This window comes from Theobroma cacao, chromosome 2, assembly GCF_053813885.1.
Source record: "Theobroma cacao isolate CCN51 chromosome 2, ASM5381388v1, whole genome shotgun sequence".
In the NCBI taxonomy this organism is placed as follows: Eukaryota; Viridiplantae; Streptophyta; class Magnoliopsida; order Malvales; family Malvaceae; genus Theobroma; species Theobroma cacao.
In genome coordinates this window covers 48,245,762-48,262,292 of record NC_142640.1, presented here as the reverse complement: position 1 = coordinate 48,262,292, position 16,531 = coordinate 48,245,762, and the positions used below count along the sequence as shown (strand labels likewise).

Here is a 16,531-nt window from a genome sequence, read left to right as displayed (position 1 = left end):
ATAAATACATTTTAAACCAATTAATTCAAAAGAAGGCACGTCTCGGTTTCTTTCTTTCTGCTCTTCTGCCATTCAGTTAAAAATTCTAAAATTAATCTCGATTTAGATTTAGCTATCCCTTCGTCCAGCTCTCCAACGCCATCGGAGTATATATCTGGCCGTCTACCTCTCTAACGCTATCGAGGTCTACATCGGCAGTCAACTTTCTCACGATCTCAAAGTGTAGAGATGACATCAATGTATTTATTATGAGTTCTTAGGTTTATTTAGGGTTATTCGTAGAACGAAAAAGTTGATGGGTAAATTATATGAGTTTGGATTTGTCTTACCTTCACAACCTTCAATTTGTGAAATTGATTAACTATCACAACTTAGTTTAACAATTTATTTTTAAGCATATATATATTTTGATATTTGGTTGTAGTACATGAATGATAACTCATGTTATATTGAATATACATTTAATTTTTAAAATTTATATAAGAGTTTAAGTTAATTACTGCTGGTAATTTGAATTTACATTTTTTAAAGTAACGTGATTTAGATTTAAAAGTTATTAGACCAGTAATGTTTGTACTTGGATTGTTACAACTTGTCAAAAGTCTATACAGCCTTTTGCTTGATTAGAAGCTCTCCAAACTTGAGAAAGCTCAAAATCCGGGTTAGCTCGTTGTTATAGTATTATTAATGTCGATGTTGGTCCCTTGATAATCTTCTTAATAGTTTTTCTTGTGGGGGGAATCGTTCAATTATGAAGAACCATCACATGATTGTTTGCATCAGCTTCGAGAAGTAGAGCAGAATAACTTCAATTGTAAAATTTATGAATTAGATATGATTAGGTTTCTATTGATCAGATCATTGACAGTGATGAAATTGCCATTCAGTCCGGAAGCTGAAATCATATACCTGGATCCTTATGAGGAGAAATCTCCTTACATTTTCCCTATATAGTACACTGTTTTCCATTCCCAAGTTAGGTTTTCATGGAAGATTTTACTACCAGAGAGTATCTGATGAGGAAAACTCCCCAGCTCAGCAACGTTCTTCTTCCACTGTTTGAGAATCTTTTTCTGTATCTGCTAATTTGTTTCCTTCAAGAATTTGAAGCACTTCAGACATATTTGGTCTATGATTTGGATGGTGTTGGGTACAAGAAAGCGACAGCTGAATCATTCCCTCAAGCTCACTCTGATCGTATCTCTTTTTCAAGGCCTTGTCTATTAGCTCATCAAACCTTCTTTCCTTGTAAAATTTGTTCACCTGCAATAATGATAGCAGTTTGAGTAATTGAATCCATGGAGAAAGAAAGGAAGCAATTGAATTTCGGAAGCTATTCAGATTTCAAACCCAAGAATTGTTTAAAGTGCAAGAAGATCTCTGCTGCTTACCCAATCAATCATTGCCCTTTCCTCAATATCCATTTCCCCAAACTGCGAAGGTCCTTTGCCTGTCATTAATTCAAGTAAAAGAACTCCAAAAGCGAATACATCAGTTCTATCAGAGGCCTGACCTGTTGACAAATATTCTGGAGCAATGTACCCTATAGTTCCCCTCACAGCCGTTGTCACATGTGAATCCTGGTGTTCCATCAGCTTAACTAAACCAAAATCCCCCACAACAGGCTCGAACTGATCATCAAGCAGCACGTTTGCAGCCTTAACGTCCCTGTGAATGATCTTAGGGGCACACTGCTCGTGAAGGTATAATAGTCCCCTCGCTGTGCCAAGGGCAATTCTTTTTCTTGTACCCCAATCCAAGGCTGGTTTGCCTGCAAGACATCAAGAGAAGGAACAATGAAGTAAACTATAAATAGCCATTTATTCATTAAAAAATGTAGCAAAATCAAAGCAAGTGATTCAATTGTAGCAGAAAAAAAATACTGTTATGTTACCTTTGAGACGGGTAGCAACACTCCCATTAGACATAAAGGGATAAACTAAGAGCCTCTCTGTTGCTGTCATACAAAATCCATAGAGTTGTAGAAGGTTCCTGTGCACCGCTAAACTGATCATCTTTACTTCAGCTTGGAATTGGGTTTCCCCTCCAGCAGCATTTCCATCTATGAGCCTTTTAACTGCTACAACTGTCCCATCTTTAAGATATCCTTTGTAGACAGTCCCAAAACCACCCTTGCCCAGTATGTTTTTGCTGCTGAAGTTGTTTGTGGCAATAACAAGATCTTGGAAAGGGAGCCTCTTCAAGTTCCTAATGGATTCTTCTTCCTCGTTTGTGGCTAATAATATTCAAAGAAACAGACAGAGCTTACCTGAAATGTCAAGATTTTTAACTTTACTTTCAATAAACAAAAAGGAAAAGAGAAAGAACCTCACCATTGGCATTGAAGAATATTTGCTGCTTGTGTCTCAGCCGTCTCAGAAAAATGAAAATAAACCCCAAAACTAGTAGGCAGGTGCAGCTTAGGGAACCAAATGCTAAAGCAATTGCGTGGCTTTTGGGTTTTCCAGAAGGTTGTGAGTCTAACAAGTAAAAAGCACAGAAAAATGATGTCAGATTAAAGAATTAGGCAATCGTACAAATTTGGGAGAAGCCATATCAATATGGAATTAGAATTTCTAAACAGAACCGGAAAGTAACGTAATCTTAAGGCAGGTGATAGGATATATATAAAATTCTTAAATTCTAGATAGGGTGACTTAAATCGTGAATTTTACACTAAAGTCAAAAGGTAGGTGATTAATGGTTTGAAAAAGAATTAACACAACCTTTTGAACAAAACTTCAAGATAAGGACAAACTGAAGAAATATTAAGAGGGACAACTGTTCTTACTTTGTGAATTATTTAAGGAAAAAGATATTGGCATTGGTCTTGTTCTGGGGCAGTCTTGCCCATTCCCCGTGGCACAGATCAATGGGTTTCCGACAATGCTGTGTCAACTAAAAAAATGTATTAGCAAATAATAAATAGACAAAAATGGTACTAAAAAGTTATATAGTTAAATCTTTTGTTTTAAACATGGTAAAACACAGGACACCAAAGCTAACTCTAGGAGTAACTTACTTGAATGTTTTTGCATAGAACCCCGGCATAGGACCACTCAAATTATTGAAAGACATGTCCCTGGAAAATTCAGCAGATCCCACATATTGGTAACCCTTACTCTAACATGCATCATTTTGGAAAGAACACTAACTGGCATTCATGGGATTAAGAGAATTACAGGAAAGTAAGCTGAGTCATGTTTGCCAAGGAGGAAGGTATTGGTCCTGAGAGGCTGTTATTATTCAGCCTCCTGATACAAATTTAAAGAAAACCCATTATTACTTTCAAACTGATTCAAGTAAATAACTGTAATTCAGAAAAAAAAAAATGTGCTAAAGCATAGACAATATTTCAATATATATACATACAGGTATTGGAGGCTTTTTACATGGGACAGACTGCTGGGAATTTGACCAGAGAAGGAGTTGATAGAAAGATCAAGTGTGTTAAGCTTGGGAAGCTTCCCTAATTCGGAGGGTATATGTCCTGATATGTTGTTGTCCTGTAGGAGCCTGCAAAACATTCATTTAAGATACAAGGCTCTCTAGCTATAGTTAGCACAATTTGTCTGATGAGAATTTGATACTCACACATGTTGGAGATTTGTCAACTCTCCAATGGTAGGTGCAAGAGTACCAGACAAATTCAGGCTTGGAGCTCCTCTGAAACAAAATCATTTCAACCACATCACTGTATCTTCCCTAGTCTTTACTAAAGTACTAGAATATAGCTATTTATCTTTTTGTGTGTATTGTGTTGTCTTTCCAAGTTTCAATGAGTGAATATTTTGGTTGCTTTAAGTACTACTTACAGCCCAACGACTAGACCATCAGGATTGCAATTGATATAACTCCAACCGCATGGATCTATGGCTGTTGCATCCCAATTGTCAAGAACCCCAAGAGGATCAACCAGGAAATTCTTAATGACCATTAAAGCTTGCACTAAGAAAATTTCGAAAGAAAAAAAAAAAAAGGTTACTTCACAATTCAAATTTTAAAACTTCTTCAAGTATCATATATATGAGAAGGAACTGCGGTTACCTTCAAAATTGACAGCCTTTAGTGATAACAATGCAGACACAGAGGTGCAGAAGCAGAACAAGATCACACCATATAAAACAGATTTCTCTTTCCAGGAATTCATTGATCAGGTGCTTGCAGCTAGGACAACAGGCAAGGTAACTAAAAAAATCTAAGATCAGCTTCTTTATATAGCAGGAAGTGGGTGAGATGCTGATAAGAATTGCGAGGAAGATTCAAGAAAGCCAATCCTTTACTGGGCTTGTTTCATTATAAGTAGTGTTTACATCTCGTGCCAAGCCTCCCATGCAATCTTAGCATGCTTTCATCTTTACCAAATTCCTAACACAACATTATATAATCCAGGTGAAACCGATGCCACCTCTCTCTCTCTCTCCGGCACCGTTTGGAACGACAACTTTCAAGTCAACCTTGGTGTGTTGGGACGGACAGCACTGGAAGACAGGAATTCTTGGAAGCTTCAACACTATCCTGAATGAATAAAGCTCATCCATGATTCTTCAACGTGAATTGTTAAATATTCTGCTAATTACCTTTCATTTGTGCAGACTCACTGACCACCTTTAGCTGCATCACTAGCAAAAGCAGCCACATTGGCCCACAGCTGGCTTAATTTGTCTCAAGAATAAATTCGTGATTTGATTGTTAGAAGTATGGAAATGGAAATGCTAGGATTGATTAACTCCATATATAAGCAACCACTGCATATATGATAGTGTGGCTTTACAAGCTAAAACCTATTATAAATGAAGGATGAAGAATGAAAGATGAGGGGAAACAATGAAAATATCATCATCAATCAACAAGGAAACTAAAGCTGTTTAGTTCATTTTTCATTTTTATCATTCACTCTTATCTTTCACTATAATAAATGAAATAAGATAAATTAATACATTGCTAATATTAAATACTCTCATTTTATTATTTTTATGAAATTTTCAATAATAATTTATAAAGTAGTTATCCAATTATTTTTTAGAAAAAGAAACAAAAATTGAAAACCAATTTTATGTAAGTCTGAGAAAAAAAAAAGAAGAAAACAGAAATAAGTATGAGTATTTAAAGAAAGGCCCAAACATAGCCAGAACTCTAAGTCTAAATGGGCGCCCAACCCAAACATAAAATAGACTGTTCACTAAAAGCACAAACTCCAGCTAAAGTACAAAACAGTACAACACCCCACCGAACAAATTTAGTAAAGCTTTAACCTTCCAGCCATTTTTGCATCTTTAACTGCAGTATCTGATGAGAGAGATAAAGAGGAAGAACAAGACAGCAAGAGAGTAAGGAAACTTAGTTCTGCTTCTGGGTTTTCGATTTTATCCCAGGTTAGTTCTTTTTTTCTCACTGTTTTTTTCAGTCTCATATATTTACCTTTTTGCCACCCGGTTCTTTCAGTTTTATTTGATCCATGTCTTATGATCTGTTTCTTCTTCACTGATGGAAAGAATTAGGAAATCCCAATATTTTTTTAATCCTAAATTGCCCCCAATGATATGCATGAAAAGTTAATAAATTTGGTCTTTTTATTGAAGCTAAAATTACCGAGACATAGAATAGGCTATATTTCGATGAATTCATTGATATGTACTTAAATTATGCAGATGGATGATGTTTCCTGTCCGGATTTAATAAGTGATTTGCCTCAAAGCATTATAGAGGGTATCCTCACGCGTTTACCAATACGGGATGCTGTTAGGACTAGCATTTTATCAAGTAAATGGAGGTACAAGTGGGCAACGATTACTCAACTTGTTTTTGATGAGAAATGTGTGGATTTATCGAATGATCGATGTGAATTTGAGGATAGTCTTGTAAAATTCATCACTCGAGCTCTTTTTCTTCACCAAGGACCAATTCACAAGTTCCAGCTTACGACTACGTATTTGCAATGCTGCCCGGATATTGATCAATGGTTACTTTTCCTGTCGAGGAATGATATCAAAGAGTTGGTTCTTGAATTGGGAGAAGGAGAGTGGTTTAGAGTTCCTTCTTGTCTTTTTAATTGTAGAAAGCTGACCCGTTTGGAGCTTTTTCGTTGTGAATTGGATCCACCACCGAGTTTTAAAGGATTCTTGTGCTTGAAGAGTCTCAATCTTCACCAGGTTTTGGTTTCACCTGAGGCAATTGAAAGTCTTATATCTAGTTGCCCACTTCTTGAGAGCTTGGCATTGTCTTACTTTGATAGTTTAGCTCTCACTATCCATGCTCCAAATCTAAAGTATTTGTGCCTGGAAGGTGAATTTAAAGACATTTGTCTTGAAAATACCCCCCTTTTAGTTGCAATGTCAGTGGCTATGTACATGACTGATGACATAGCTGAACACTTTGAGCAAAGTTCAGGGTGCAACTTTAACAGGTTTCTTGGTGGTGTACCTCGTCTTGAGAGGCTCATTGGGCACATATACTTCACAAAGGTAAACTATCTTGCATTTCTAATTTGGTTTGTAAAGTCGATTTAGTTTGTAGTTGCTCCAAGGTACTGTCAGTTTAATGTTTTTCTGTTTTAAGTATTTGAGCATAGGTGATGACCCTGGAAGACTTCGTATTACGTATAACCATCTAAAAGTAGTAGAATTGTATCAAGTGAGTTTCGAAGATATGAAGGAGATACTCGTTGTTCTTCGCTTGATTACCAACACTCCTAATTTAAAGGAACTTCAAATTTCGGTGAGTGTTGTAGGTAGTTGTTGGCCTTCCCCAGCAACCCCCCCCTTCTTGTCTTTATATTTTCATTGACGGTTGATATTGTTGTCTTTTTCTACTTCATACACTACCTTATGGTGAATCATTCAAGATCCAAAGTGATCCTGTTCTCTCTGCATTGTTTTCTTTAGGGTTCCTCAAACACGTTAGCTGCTATTGATGCACCTGATTTGGATTTCTGGGACCAAAAATGCCCTACAGATTGCACATTCAAACAACTCAAAGTTGTGAAGATGACAGATATGTCTGGTGTGCCACATGAGATGGAGTTCATCAAATTTCTTCTTGCAAATTCACCTGCACTTGAGACAATGAGCATTTCACCTTGTGTATATCTTATGGATGGAAGAATTAATATGTTGATTGAGCTGTTGAGGTTTCGACGGGCTTCTGCTCAAGCTGAAATTTTGTTCATTCAAGATTAAGCATTGTGGGTCTGTTTATAAAAAACAATTATTTTGCCCTTCCATCTGCTAATTCCTTTCCTTTCTTTTGAAATCTCAAAGAACAGTTGGGCTCCAATTGCAATTTTTTTGTATCATATTCTTTTGAAATGTGAATAATAACATTATTGAGGAAATTGATATTATCTATAATGTTCAAGTGAAGTGATTGATCAGGACTTCATGGATGCTTATATAGGAAAGCTTGGAAATAACCTGAAGAAATTCAAGCAGTAAGTCATGTTCTTCCAGATTTGTACTGAGAATATATGATTTTCTAGAGTATCATGATTCATGTGTAGTTCTATTAGTATTTCCTCTTTTAGGCTAAAAACTTTGAGTTATGAATATTACAATACCATCACATGTACATGCACACATTGAACACATGCTTGCATAGATACATACACATAGATACACCCATGGTTGCATGCAGATAAAACCTAGTATAAAACTTGGGATTTCTAGTGATAAATGCCACTGATAGCCTTTTAAACTGCCTGACAGTTGTGGCATTAAATTTTAGAGAGCAAATAAAATTCATTTTGGAAGCATTTTTATTACAAGTAACTCACAGTAAAACATCCCCAGAAAAATTCTTCACTCACCAGTAGCAGGAAATGTAACACTCAACCTAAAAGTCAGTGTTTTTTTAATCCAAATCTGTACAATCAGAAATGAGACAGATTTAGAGTTTTCAGTATTATAATACTATACAACACGTTCCTGTCCTAAGATGCATTTGAGGTTTCTTCTTTTAAACAATTTATGATTCTCTCCCTTCTCTCAGAGGTGCATGTCATCTTGGTCCAGAGAGCTCCATTGCTTGAACCAGCAAGGAAGAGTCATCAGTAAGATCAGAGTATCTCTCTGAAGAGGAGAATTCATTGGCTCTGGACCTGGTTGCTTCAGCTCTCTGGGATGCTTCCCACTTCTCGGCAAGTCCATCACCTTCTAGCATGCGAACCACTTCTGACATCTTGGGTCTGTGACTTGGAAGGTATTGAGTGCATAGAAGAGCCACTTGAGCCATTTCTTCTAGCTCAATCCTATCATAATTGTTTTTCAGGTCCTTGTCAACTAGCATCTCAAGTTTCTTTTCTAGGTGAATTTTTCTTACCTGCATATAATAATAATAACCAGGTACATCAGATTTCTGCAATTTGATTCTTTGTGAGAATAGTCTGACAAGTAAAATTTCTTTAATTAGCTCACCCAGTCAAGCATGGCTCCTTTCTGGTTAGCTGTCTTCCCGAATTCGAGAGCTCTCAGTCCAGATATCAGCTCAAGTAGAAGGATACCGAACCCAAAAACATCTGTTTTCTCAGAGGACTGGCCAGTTGATAGATATTCCGGGGCTATATGTCCCACAGTGCCTCTCACAGCTGTTGTCACGTGGGAATCCCGGTGATCCAGCAACTTTGCCAATCCAAAATCTCCAACAATGGCCTCACAGTAATCATCAAGAAGTATATTTGCAGCCTTAACATCCCTATGAATTATCTTTGGGTCACACTGCTCGTGCAAGTACAATAATCCCCTAGCTGCTCCTAAAGCAATTCGTTTCCTTGTTCCCCAATCCAAGGCTGGTTTGGCTGCAAAGACAGAACTTACAATATTATTCACTGGTAAAATTTGCCTTATTTGACATTTAAGATTGGGGACAAATCAACATGCCATTGCATCTTATACTATTGGAGTATGCATTTGTTATATACTTCATAGTTATGATTGTTAGTTCTTAAGACTCCATAATTCGGGGGATTAGATCATATCAGTCTGAGTTGTAAGAGATTAGCAATGATTGCTGTTGCATTACCTTTGAGGCGAGAAGCAACACTACCATTGGACATGTAGGGATAAACCAAAAGTCTCTCTGTCGCTGTCATGCAAAATCCATAGAGCCGAAGGAGGTTGCGGTGAACTGCTAGGCTTATCATCTCAACTTCAGTCTGAAATTGGATTTCGCCTCCAATGGCATTTCCATCTTTAAGCCTTTTCACAGCTACTACTGTTCCATCCTGGAGATACCCCTTATATACGTTTCCGAAACCTCCTTTTCCAACCAAGTTCTTGCTGCTGAAGTTGTTAGTAGCTACCTGAAGTTCCTTGAAAGGGAACCTCTTCAAGTTTCCAAGGCAAACTTCTTCCCGATGTTGTTCTGAAATGTTCAAAAGAGTGTGTTTTATGGAGACAAATTAGCCCTTTCTTATAAACTACATGCTTTTTTCAGTGCAAGTATATTTATTTTTTCAGTTTACACTAACCATTAACATCAAAGAATATTTGCTGCTTGTGTCTTTGCCTGCACCAAAGAAGTAAACCAAATCCAAGAATAAGTAGACAGATGCAGCCTAGGCTTGAGCCAAAGGCTAAAACAATTCGGTGGCTTTTGGGTCTTCCAGAAGGTTGTGAGCCTAACAAGCAAAGCAATATTATGTCAGCTTAACAGAATTAAACAATTATACAAATTTTGGGAGAATATCAATATGGAATGTGACATAATCTTAAAGCAGGTGATAGGGTACATATAGAAATCTTAAATTCAAGATAGGGGGACATAAGTCATGAATTTTACACTAAAGTCAAAAGGTAGGTGCTTAATGGTTAGAAAAAGAATTAACACAGCTTTTTGAACAGAACTTCAAGAGGGAGAACTGTTCTTACTTTGTGAATTATTTAAGGGAAAAGATATTGGCATTGGTCTTGTTCTGGAGCAGTCTTGCTCATTCCCCGTGGCACAGATCAATGGGTTTCCGACAATGCTGTGCCAACTAGAAAAATGTGTTAGCAAATAATAAATAGAAAAAAATAGTACTAAGAAGTTATATAGTTAAATCTTTTGTTTTAAGCATGGTAAAACACAGGACACCATAGTTAACTTTTGGAGTAACTTACTTGAATGTTTTTGCATAGAACCCCGGCATAGGACCACTCAAATTATTGAAAGACAAGTCCCTGGAAAATTCAGCAGATCCCACATACTGGTAACCCTTACTCTTAACATGCATCATTTTGGAAAGAAAACTAACTGGCATTCATGGGATTAAGAGAATTACAGGAAAGTAAGCTGAGTCATGTTTGCCAAGGAGGAAGGTATTGGTCCTGAGAGGCTGTTATTATTCAGCCTCCTGATACAAATTTAAAGAAAACGCATTATTATTTTCAAACTGATTCAGGTAAATAACTGCAATTCAGAAAAAAAAAATGTGCTAAAGCATAGACAATATTTCAATATATATACTTACAGGTATTGGAGGCTTTTTACATGGGACAGACTGCTGGGAATTTGACCAGAGAAGGAGTTGCTAGAAAGATCAAGTGTGTTAAGCTTGGGAAGTTTCCCCAATTCGGAGGGTATATGTCCTGCTATATTGTTATCCTGTAGGAGCCTGCAAAACTTCCATTTAAGATACAAGGCACTCTAGCTATAGTTAGCACAATTTGTCTGATGAAAATTTGATACCCACACATGCTGGAGATTTGTCAAGTTTCCAATGGTAGGTGCAAGAGTACCAGACAAATTCTGGCTTGGAGCTCCGCTGCAACAAAATCATTTCAACCACATCACTGTAACTTCCCTAGTCTTTACTAAAGTACTAGAATATAACTATTTATCTTTTTGAGTGTATTGTGTTTGTCTTTCCAAGTTTGAATGAGTGTATATTTTGATTGCTTTCAGTACTACTTACAGGCCAACGACTAGACCATCAGGAGTGCAAGTGACCATACTCCAGCTACATGGATCAACAGCAGCCTCATCCCAATTGTCAAGAACCCGATGAGGATCAACCAGAAAATTTTTTATGCCCATTAAAGCTTGCACTGAAGAAAAGAAGAAAATTCAAAGAAACAAGAAAAAGGTTCATTTCCTGATTAAAATTTCCTTCTATGCATACAATTTCAAAAGACAACCATGTGTTTTCTTCCAATTATAATCAAAGTTCAGTTACCTTCAAAGTTAACACCTTTTGGTGAAAGCAATCCACATGCAGAACTCCACAAGCAGAGCAGGGCTACACAACACAAAACAAACTTCTCTTTCCTGAATTCCATTGTCTCAGTTGCAGCTCCAAGAAAGGTAACCAGCTTCTTTTGTATGTAGGGAACCAAGGAAGCAGGTAAGGAGCTGGTAGAAGTTTGTAAGCAGAGATTCAAACTGAAGCAATGCTTAAGTAGGATCGTTGTTGTTTTTTGCAATGTTTACATCAGTGAAAGTCCCCATGGTTCCTATACAAGAATAGAATTTGCACTCACTCTCAACTTTCTGTCAGAAACTCAGAACCAAGAGCCAAGAAAACCAGAGGGTTTGGATAGTTTTTAAAAAAAAAACAAAACAAAAGGCAGTAGAGACTAGTAACATGCCCGCCACTGGTTCAAGCAAAAGCAGAGAAAAAAGAATATATAAAAAAGCTATGCTACATTAGCCAAATCAAGATAATATCAACACAAAAAAAATCCTTTCAATCATATATTTATTTAGGGAATAGGATGTAAACAAAGCAAAGTGAGGTATTAACTGTTAAGCACATTAAGATTTATATTATAATTAGGAATGCTTAATTACCGAGTGGGGTTAGGCAGTTCTTGGGTGTCAGATTGAGAGAACCAAGTGTTGTTGGGATTGCTTTTTGATTTGCTAAAGCTTCCACTGTGGCCTGTGGGATCCAACATTCCCTGAGGTTGGCCATTTCTTTTATTTAAAAGCAGAAAATGGAGTCAGAAAATTCGATCTTCTAATTTGCTTTATAATAATTAATAGAAAAAAAAAAGGTGAGAATCTCGAGGGGATTGTGCTCGAGATTGTTGATGTAATAGCTTAGCTCCTCGTGAGATCTTTGTTGTGAGAATTATTGCACACCCATTGCTTCCTTTTTTTTTTTTTTTATCTTTTCTTATGCATTAATTTGTGTTAGGTGTTGCTTTTTTTTATTCTAGGACACTCACCTTGTCTCCCCCACTCCACAGTCAAGACTCTGTCCCATTTCACCAATCCGAAAGCACCCAACTTTATAAAGCAAAAGCTTCTCTCTCTCTCTCTCTCTCTCTCTCTCTCTCTCTCTCTCTCTTAATCTAAAGACATCAAAATATAATTTAATTGTTTTAATGTTTATTACTTTCCTGTTATTTGTGAATAATTATTCAATACATAACACTATTTCATATGGTGGTAGATCCTACATTATTGAATAATGACTATAATATCATTACCATTTGATAAACCTTTGTTCAATTTTTAGAACAAACATTCATAAATTAACGTAAATTACTATTTATAAGAATTGACGAACAAAAGTAAAGCATAGTCTGATATCATATTAAATTTTTAAAACAAATATTTAATTTAAAATTAATTAAAAATAAGTGAAAATGTTTTTGTTATATTTATATGTTTAGAATATCTTAACTTAAAATATGTAAGATTTTTTTTTATCATCCGACCTATAAATATAACAAAAAAAAATTATTTATTTTTAAATTGGATAATTGTAAGTAAAATTTAACGTTATTTATAAAAATTTTGTGAATAATTGTACTGTTTGATGACAAAATAACATTATATTTCGTATGGTGTCGGACCGTACATTATCTTGTAATGACAACAACTTCCTTAGCCCTCGGATGAAAATCCGAGGGTAATGATGGTGCTAGCTAGCAAACGCCCGAGAGTAGAAAATGAGATTCCATTTTCTCCCAAAACACCAATCATGAAAATGGAAGCAGAGGCTGATGATTGCTTGTTTTGGTACACGTGCAATGGAAACCCCACAGTGTGGTTGACTTGATCTTTCAAAGAGTTTTTCTCTTCTTCTCTAAAGTTTAAACATTAAGAAAGGAGAAGATTTGCTCGATGCAATATTCATGATCATTTTAACAGAAGTAAAGTTGATCAGATGGTTATGATTAATGATCAGACGTAAAGGTTTAGTATGATAAGATTAGCACCAGATCGGGACATTTTACGTGTATGGCCATGGAATGGCTAGGGAGCATCCTGGCTTCTTGGTTTTTCAGGCCATAGAAAGGCCACTGATAGCCAAAATCAGTTGCTTTCCTTAATCTCGACAATATGTTCGTTCAGTATTAAAAGTTAAATATTCTCATGAATTGTTCAAGTGGAAGTTTATTTGTCAATGGAGCAATGCCAACCAAGTGGAAAGGAGCACATATACTTTCACAGCTTAATAATAGGCAATCCAATATTTGTATGTAAAGTTGTGTGATTTGTCTGGTTTTTACCCAAATGCAAAGCCAAGAAGTTAAAAACAGGCACTTATCAGCAGGAATGTAGCTTTTGGATCTGTTCAGGGGGAGGGGGGGGAGGGGGGGTGAGGTTTGAGTACAATTTATGCCATTGAAAGGTAGATACGAGCCTTTTTATCACCATGAACTTCAACTTTGCATGAAAATTGCATTCAAACCACAAAGGAAGAAAGTGACTTTGGGAGGAAGATTCAGGTTAGATTGAGGTTTGGGTTCCACATTGTTTCGCTGCCCGACAAAAGGGCCTGTTTACTTGCCCATTTGATTGAACATTCGCATCAGATATCTGGAATGAGAATAGGAATGCTTGTCCACAGGTTAATATAACACAGTGAATTAAAGGCACTCTTGCAGTAGTTGGGTATATATGTCTCTTCCCATCATTAGTCCCCACCACCAAACAAGCATTCCACTTTAATGGATTCTTAAGATATAGTAGTGTATGTTTTTTAGTATGACAAGATATTGGGTCTTTTCTTCTCTCCTGCCATCTAATCTTATGCTTTGGCTCCTTTCCACGCACTTATTTTACTACTACTGTTTGCTGCTTTTAACTCTTTCTCACCTTGGGTTAGCAAAAGCTTTGGATCGAATCAATAAAAGAAATTGCCAGGCAGGGTCATGGAGGGCCAAAAAGGAGTCAAACAAGTAGGATCAAAAAAAGGAGGAAGTTGACCATATGATCCAAATGAAGAGGGATACCCCAAATGAGTAGGAAATAATTGTTCTTTTTCCGCCACTAGCTAGGGTGTGTTTGATTGAAGGAGCTACAACTCTTTTTTGAACAATTTGTACACCAAAGTCACATGAATTTAGCTCTGTCTTTGTCCCTTAAAGGCATAAAGAAGACATTATAAAGCTTCCAAAATAGTTGACACTCCCTAACCCCACCTCTTCTCCTCCTCAATTCACCCCCTGAATTTTTCTATTCAGTCTTCACCCCTATCGTTTTCTTTGTACCGAGTTCAGAGAATTCAGGTTTCAATCCACATGATTCTCCCACCGAGATCAGAGATTAATTGGAAATGTCGCCTAGCTAGACCAACAGAAATTAAGAGTCTCTTCTTTCAGTATCTCCAATCAAGGCCAAGCACTTGTTAATTTTTGTGAAGATTTCAACCAAGAAACCTGCCTCAACCAATTAATCGAGATCTCCAAAGGCTACCCTACTCAAAGGAGCTATGAACATGATAATAGCAGTTGGAAGGGCGAAGTGGCCAAGTTCTATCCATTAAAGGTTGGGCCAATAGAATAAATTCCCTTCAGAAAGGGCGCCCTTTAAAAGCTTAGGATGCCTCACACGCAAGCCATACTTTTTCTTTGCTTTTATAGTGCGTATACGACCTTTTTGTATTTACTAAATTCTTAATACCACACAACGTAAAGAGAGGTGAAAAGGAACGGTCATCTGATCTCCCCCCCTTGTTTGATGACTTTGGAATGTTGCTGATAAAAGGCACAGCAATTTCAAATGTGCATTAGCTCATGTACAGCCATTGCAGTTGTAACAAGCGTGAAAGAAGGCAGGCTTAGGAAACGTATACTATCTAACATAGGTCCCGTTTATAACCCCTTTTGATGAGCGAAATTGATGAGAGACCCAGAACCCATTCTGACACTGTTTGAGTTCAAATCTATGTTTCAACTCCTTTAATTTTTGACCCCTTGGTTAATTAATCTGTTTAATGGAAGGTAGGAATGCAGTCTAAAGATGTCTTGTTGACAAAATCACTGTGCGCAATGATATGATTTAACATGTTTTAGAAGCATTAGGAATAAAAAGTAAGTGGCAGCATCAGGATGCAGACAAAAATAATTCAGTCATAAAGCAAAAAAAATTATATAGCAAAAGGCAATACAAACAAACCAATAGAAAACAAACATCTCCACTACACATGGAAACAATTCACTGCTTTATCACAAGGATAATGGCACCCTGGAATCCATAGGTCATTTTCCAATTATGAAAGAGAATCCTGGAAGTAGTACTGCAGCTGAGTTACGTGACTAATGTAATCCACAATCTTATTTTACATGGAATTTTTTCCTTTATTCAACATCTTGATGTAACTGACGACCAAATTCGACTAGCAGACAACCCGGGCACGTATGAAAGTTGGCTCCAGTTTTGCTTTTTAGGAAAATTGCTTAGAATTCTTGACAAAAACAGTGAAAGTAGGAACTGTCAATGTTGGAGAAAAATTTGAGCAATTGGCGCCCGAGACTGTGCTTCAAGTAAACATTTTGTATCAGATTAGTGATTGATCAAACGTGGAAAACAACTGTCAACATTCACAAATCAGTTAGCAACTCGTTGCATTTAATATTGCTTAGGGAGATTAGGTTGTCAAGCAGCATAGTAAGAATTTTGAAGCTGATATGATTAAGGTCTACCTTCAACCAGGATTGGGGAAAAATAGTGAAGTTACTTTGAACTATATGCCTTTTCCCTTTGAACCCAAAAAGGAATTGTTCACGCATGTTCCAAACTTCATAATTTGGAGGGAACCCTATAAAGAGAATGATCTACCAAGCTTTTGGCTTCCTGTTAATAGCTGAATAGATGCATGTGAAGCCTCAAAGATGGTCCAGGTAATTGGGACACAATTTTAAAAGCTAAACAGTTAGCCCAACCAGCATGGTGGATTGATGATCCTTTTGGAAATGCTGTTCTATTAGCCAAGTTCTTGTAATCCAACTGTATCACCTGCTTCATAATTCTCAGGTCAAAACTGGTCCCATTCCACATCTCTTGCAAACCCCTCATTTCAAGGAATCATGGTGCCTGAATTTGGTTTGGAAACATGGTGACCACGATTGGTGCATCTAAAAGGATATGGACAGAGCCTTGACAGAGTGCATTCCACACAATAGCTCCAAGCCAGCTTACTTTCTGTTCAAAATTGCCTTTTATATTCACATACAATGTTTTTGTTCCTTCAGTCCTTTAGCTTAGTTTAGCCAGCCTATCTATAGTTGGACACCAAAATCCTAATACATCACGGTCAGTCAGCCCTGTGCTAGCCTTGGGTTAAAGATAGAATAGATTTGGTAGTTATGGTGACAACAGG

The 16,531-nt window shown here is 36.8% G+C and overlaps 3 protein-coding genes across 8 annotated transcripts; 1 reads left to right on the top strand and 2 right to left on the bottom strand.

Moving 5' to 3' along the window:
* Positions 1–820: 820 nt before the first annotated feature.
* Positions 821–4,450, bottom strand: LOC18610122 (protein CLAVATA3 INSENSITIVE RECEPTOR KINASE 6-like). 2 transcript variants are annotated; one of them, XM_088803747.1, is made up of 12 exons: positions 4,048–4,450; positions 3,816–3,948; positions 3,595–3,666; positions 3,373–3,516; positions 3,183–3,254; positions 3,023–3,082; positions 2,792–2,889; positions 2,334–2,480; positions 1,895–2,236; positions 1,514–1,771; positions 1,392–1,433; positions 1,205–1,263 (listed from the first exon to the last, which is right to left on the bottom strand). In XM_088803747.1, exons 1-11 carry the CDS (start codon positions 4,148–4,150, stop codon positions 1,414–1,416), a joined length of 1,449 nt encoding a protein of 482 aa, XP_088659873.1. In that variant the 5' UTR covers positions 4,151–4,450; the 3' UTR covers positions 1,205–1,263; positions 1,392–1,413. The 2 variants fall into 2 exon arrangements, with proteins under 2 accessions (XP_088659872.1, XP_088659873.1); XM_088803746.1 differs by having other exon boundaries at positions 821–1,263; positions 1,392–1,771; positions 4,048–4,439.
* Positions 4,451–5,211: 761 nt separating this feature from the next.
* On the top strand, positions 5,212–7,340 carry LOC18610121 (F-box/RNI-like superfamily protein). 3 transcript variants are annotated; one of them, XM_018115553.2, is made up of 4 exons: positions 5,214–5,375; positions 5,652–6,464; positions 6,559–6,717; positions 6,885–7,340. In XM_018115553.2, the coding sequence occupies exons 2-4, from the start codon at positions 5,652–5,654 to the stop codon at positions 7,176–7,178; spliced, it is 1,266 nt and encodes a 421-aa protein (XP_017971042.2). In that variant the 5' UTR covers positions 5,214–5,375; the 3' UTR covers positions 7,179–7,340. The 3 variants fall into 3 exon arrangements, with proteins under 3 accessions (XP_088659308.1, XP_017971042.2, XP_088659307.1); XM_088803182.1 differs by lacking the exon at positions 6,559–6,717 and having other exon boundaries at positions 5,212–5,375; XM_088803181.1 differs by lacking the exon at positions 5,214–5,375 and having other exon boundaries at positions 5,646–6,464.
* A 376-nt stretch (positions 7,341–7,716) lies between these two features.
* Positions 7,717–11,781, bottom strand: LOC18610120 (protein CLAVATA3 INSENSITIVE RECEPTOR KINASE 6-like). Of its 3 annotated transcripts, XM_088803179.1 has the most exons (12): positions 11,764–11,781; positions 11,150–11,426; positions 10,889–11,021; positions 10,667–10,738; positions 10,445–10,588; positions 10,256–10,327; positions 10,095–10,154; positions 9,864–9,970; positions 9,464–9,613; positions 9,016–9,357; positions 8,412–8,791; positions 7,717–8,316 (listed from the first exon to the last, which is right to left on the bottom strand). In XM_088803179.1, exons 2-12 carry the CDS (start codon positions 11,250–11,252, stop codon positions 7,996–7,998), a joined length of 1,884 nt encoding a protein of 627 aa, XP_088659305.1. In that variant the 5' UTR covers positions 11,253–11,426; positions 11,764–11,781; the 3' UTR covers positions 7,717–7,995. The 3 variants fall into 3 exon arrangements, with proteins under 3 accessions (XP_088659305.1, XP_017971040.1, XP_088659306.1); XM_018115551.2 differs by lacking the exon at positions 11,764–11,781 and having other exon boundaries at positions 9,864–9,961; positions 11,150–11,625; XM_088803180.1 differs by lacking the exons at positions 7,717–8,316; positions 11,764–11,781 and having other exon boundaries at positions 8,403–8,791; positions 11,150–11,637.
* Between the last annotated feature and the right edge of the window lie 4,750 nt (positions 11,782–16,531).

Excerpts from the sequence above, each read along its gene's own strand:
- LOC18610122 (XM_088803746.1), bottom strand. The coding sequence starts at position 4,150 with ATGAATTCCTGGAAAGAGAAATCTGTTTTATATGGTGTGATCTTGTTC. Across the intron at positions 2,890-3,022 it reads TTCTATGCAAAAACATTCAA|CATTGTCGGAAACCCATTGA; the intron begins GTAAGTTACTCC and ends TAGTTGACACAG. Across the intron at positions 2,237-2,333 it reads AATATTCTTCAATGCCAATG|CCACAAACGAGGAAGAAGAA; the intron begins GTGAGGTTCTTT and ends GAATATTATTAG.
- LOC18610121 (XM_088803181.1), top strand. The coding sequence starts at position 5,646 with ATGCAGATGGATGATGTTTCCTGTCCGGATTTAATAAGTGATTTGCCT. Across the intron at positions 6,465-6,558 it reads GGCACATATACTTCACAAAG|TATTTGAGCATAGGTGATGA; the intron begins GTAAACTATCTT and ends TTCTGTTTTAAG. Across the intron at positions 6,718-6,884 it reads TAAAGGAACTTCAAATTTCG|GGTTCCTCAAACACGTTAGC; the intron begins GTGAGTGTTGTA and ends TGTTTTCTTTAG.
- LOC18610120 (XM_088803179.1), bottom strand. The coding sequence starts at position 11,252 with ATGGAATTCAGGAAAGAGAAGTTTGTTTTGTGTTGTGTAGCCCTGCTC. Across the intron at positions 10,328-10,444 it reads GTAAAAAGCCTCCAATACCT|GAGGCTGAATAATAACAGCC; the intron begins GTAAGTATATAT and ends AATTTGTATCAG. Across the intron at positions 8,317-8,411 it reads AAGGAGCCATGCTTGACTGG|GTAAGAAAAATTCACCTAGA; the intron begins GTGAGCTAATTA and ends TATTATATGCAG.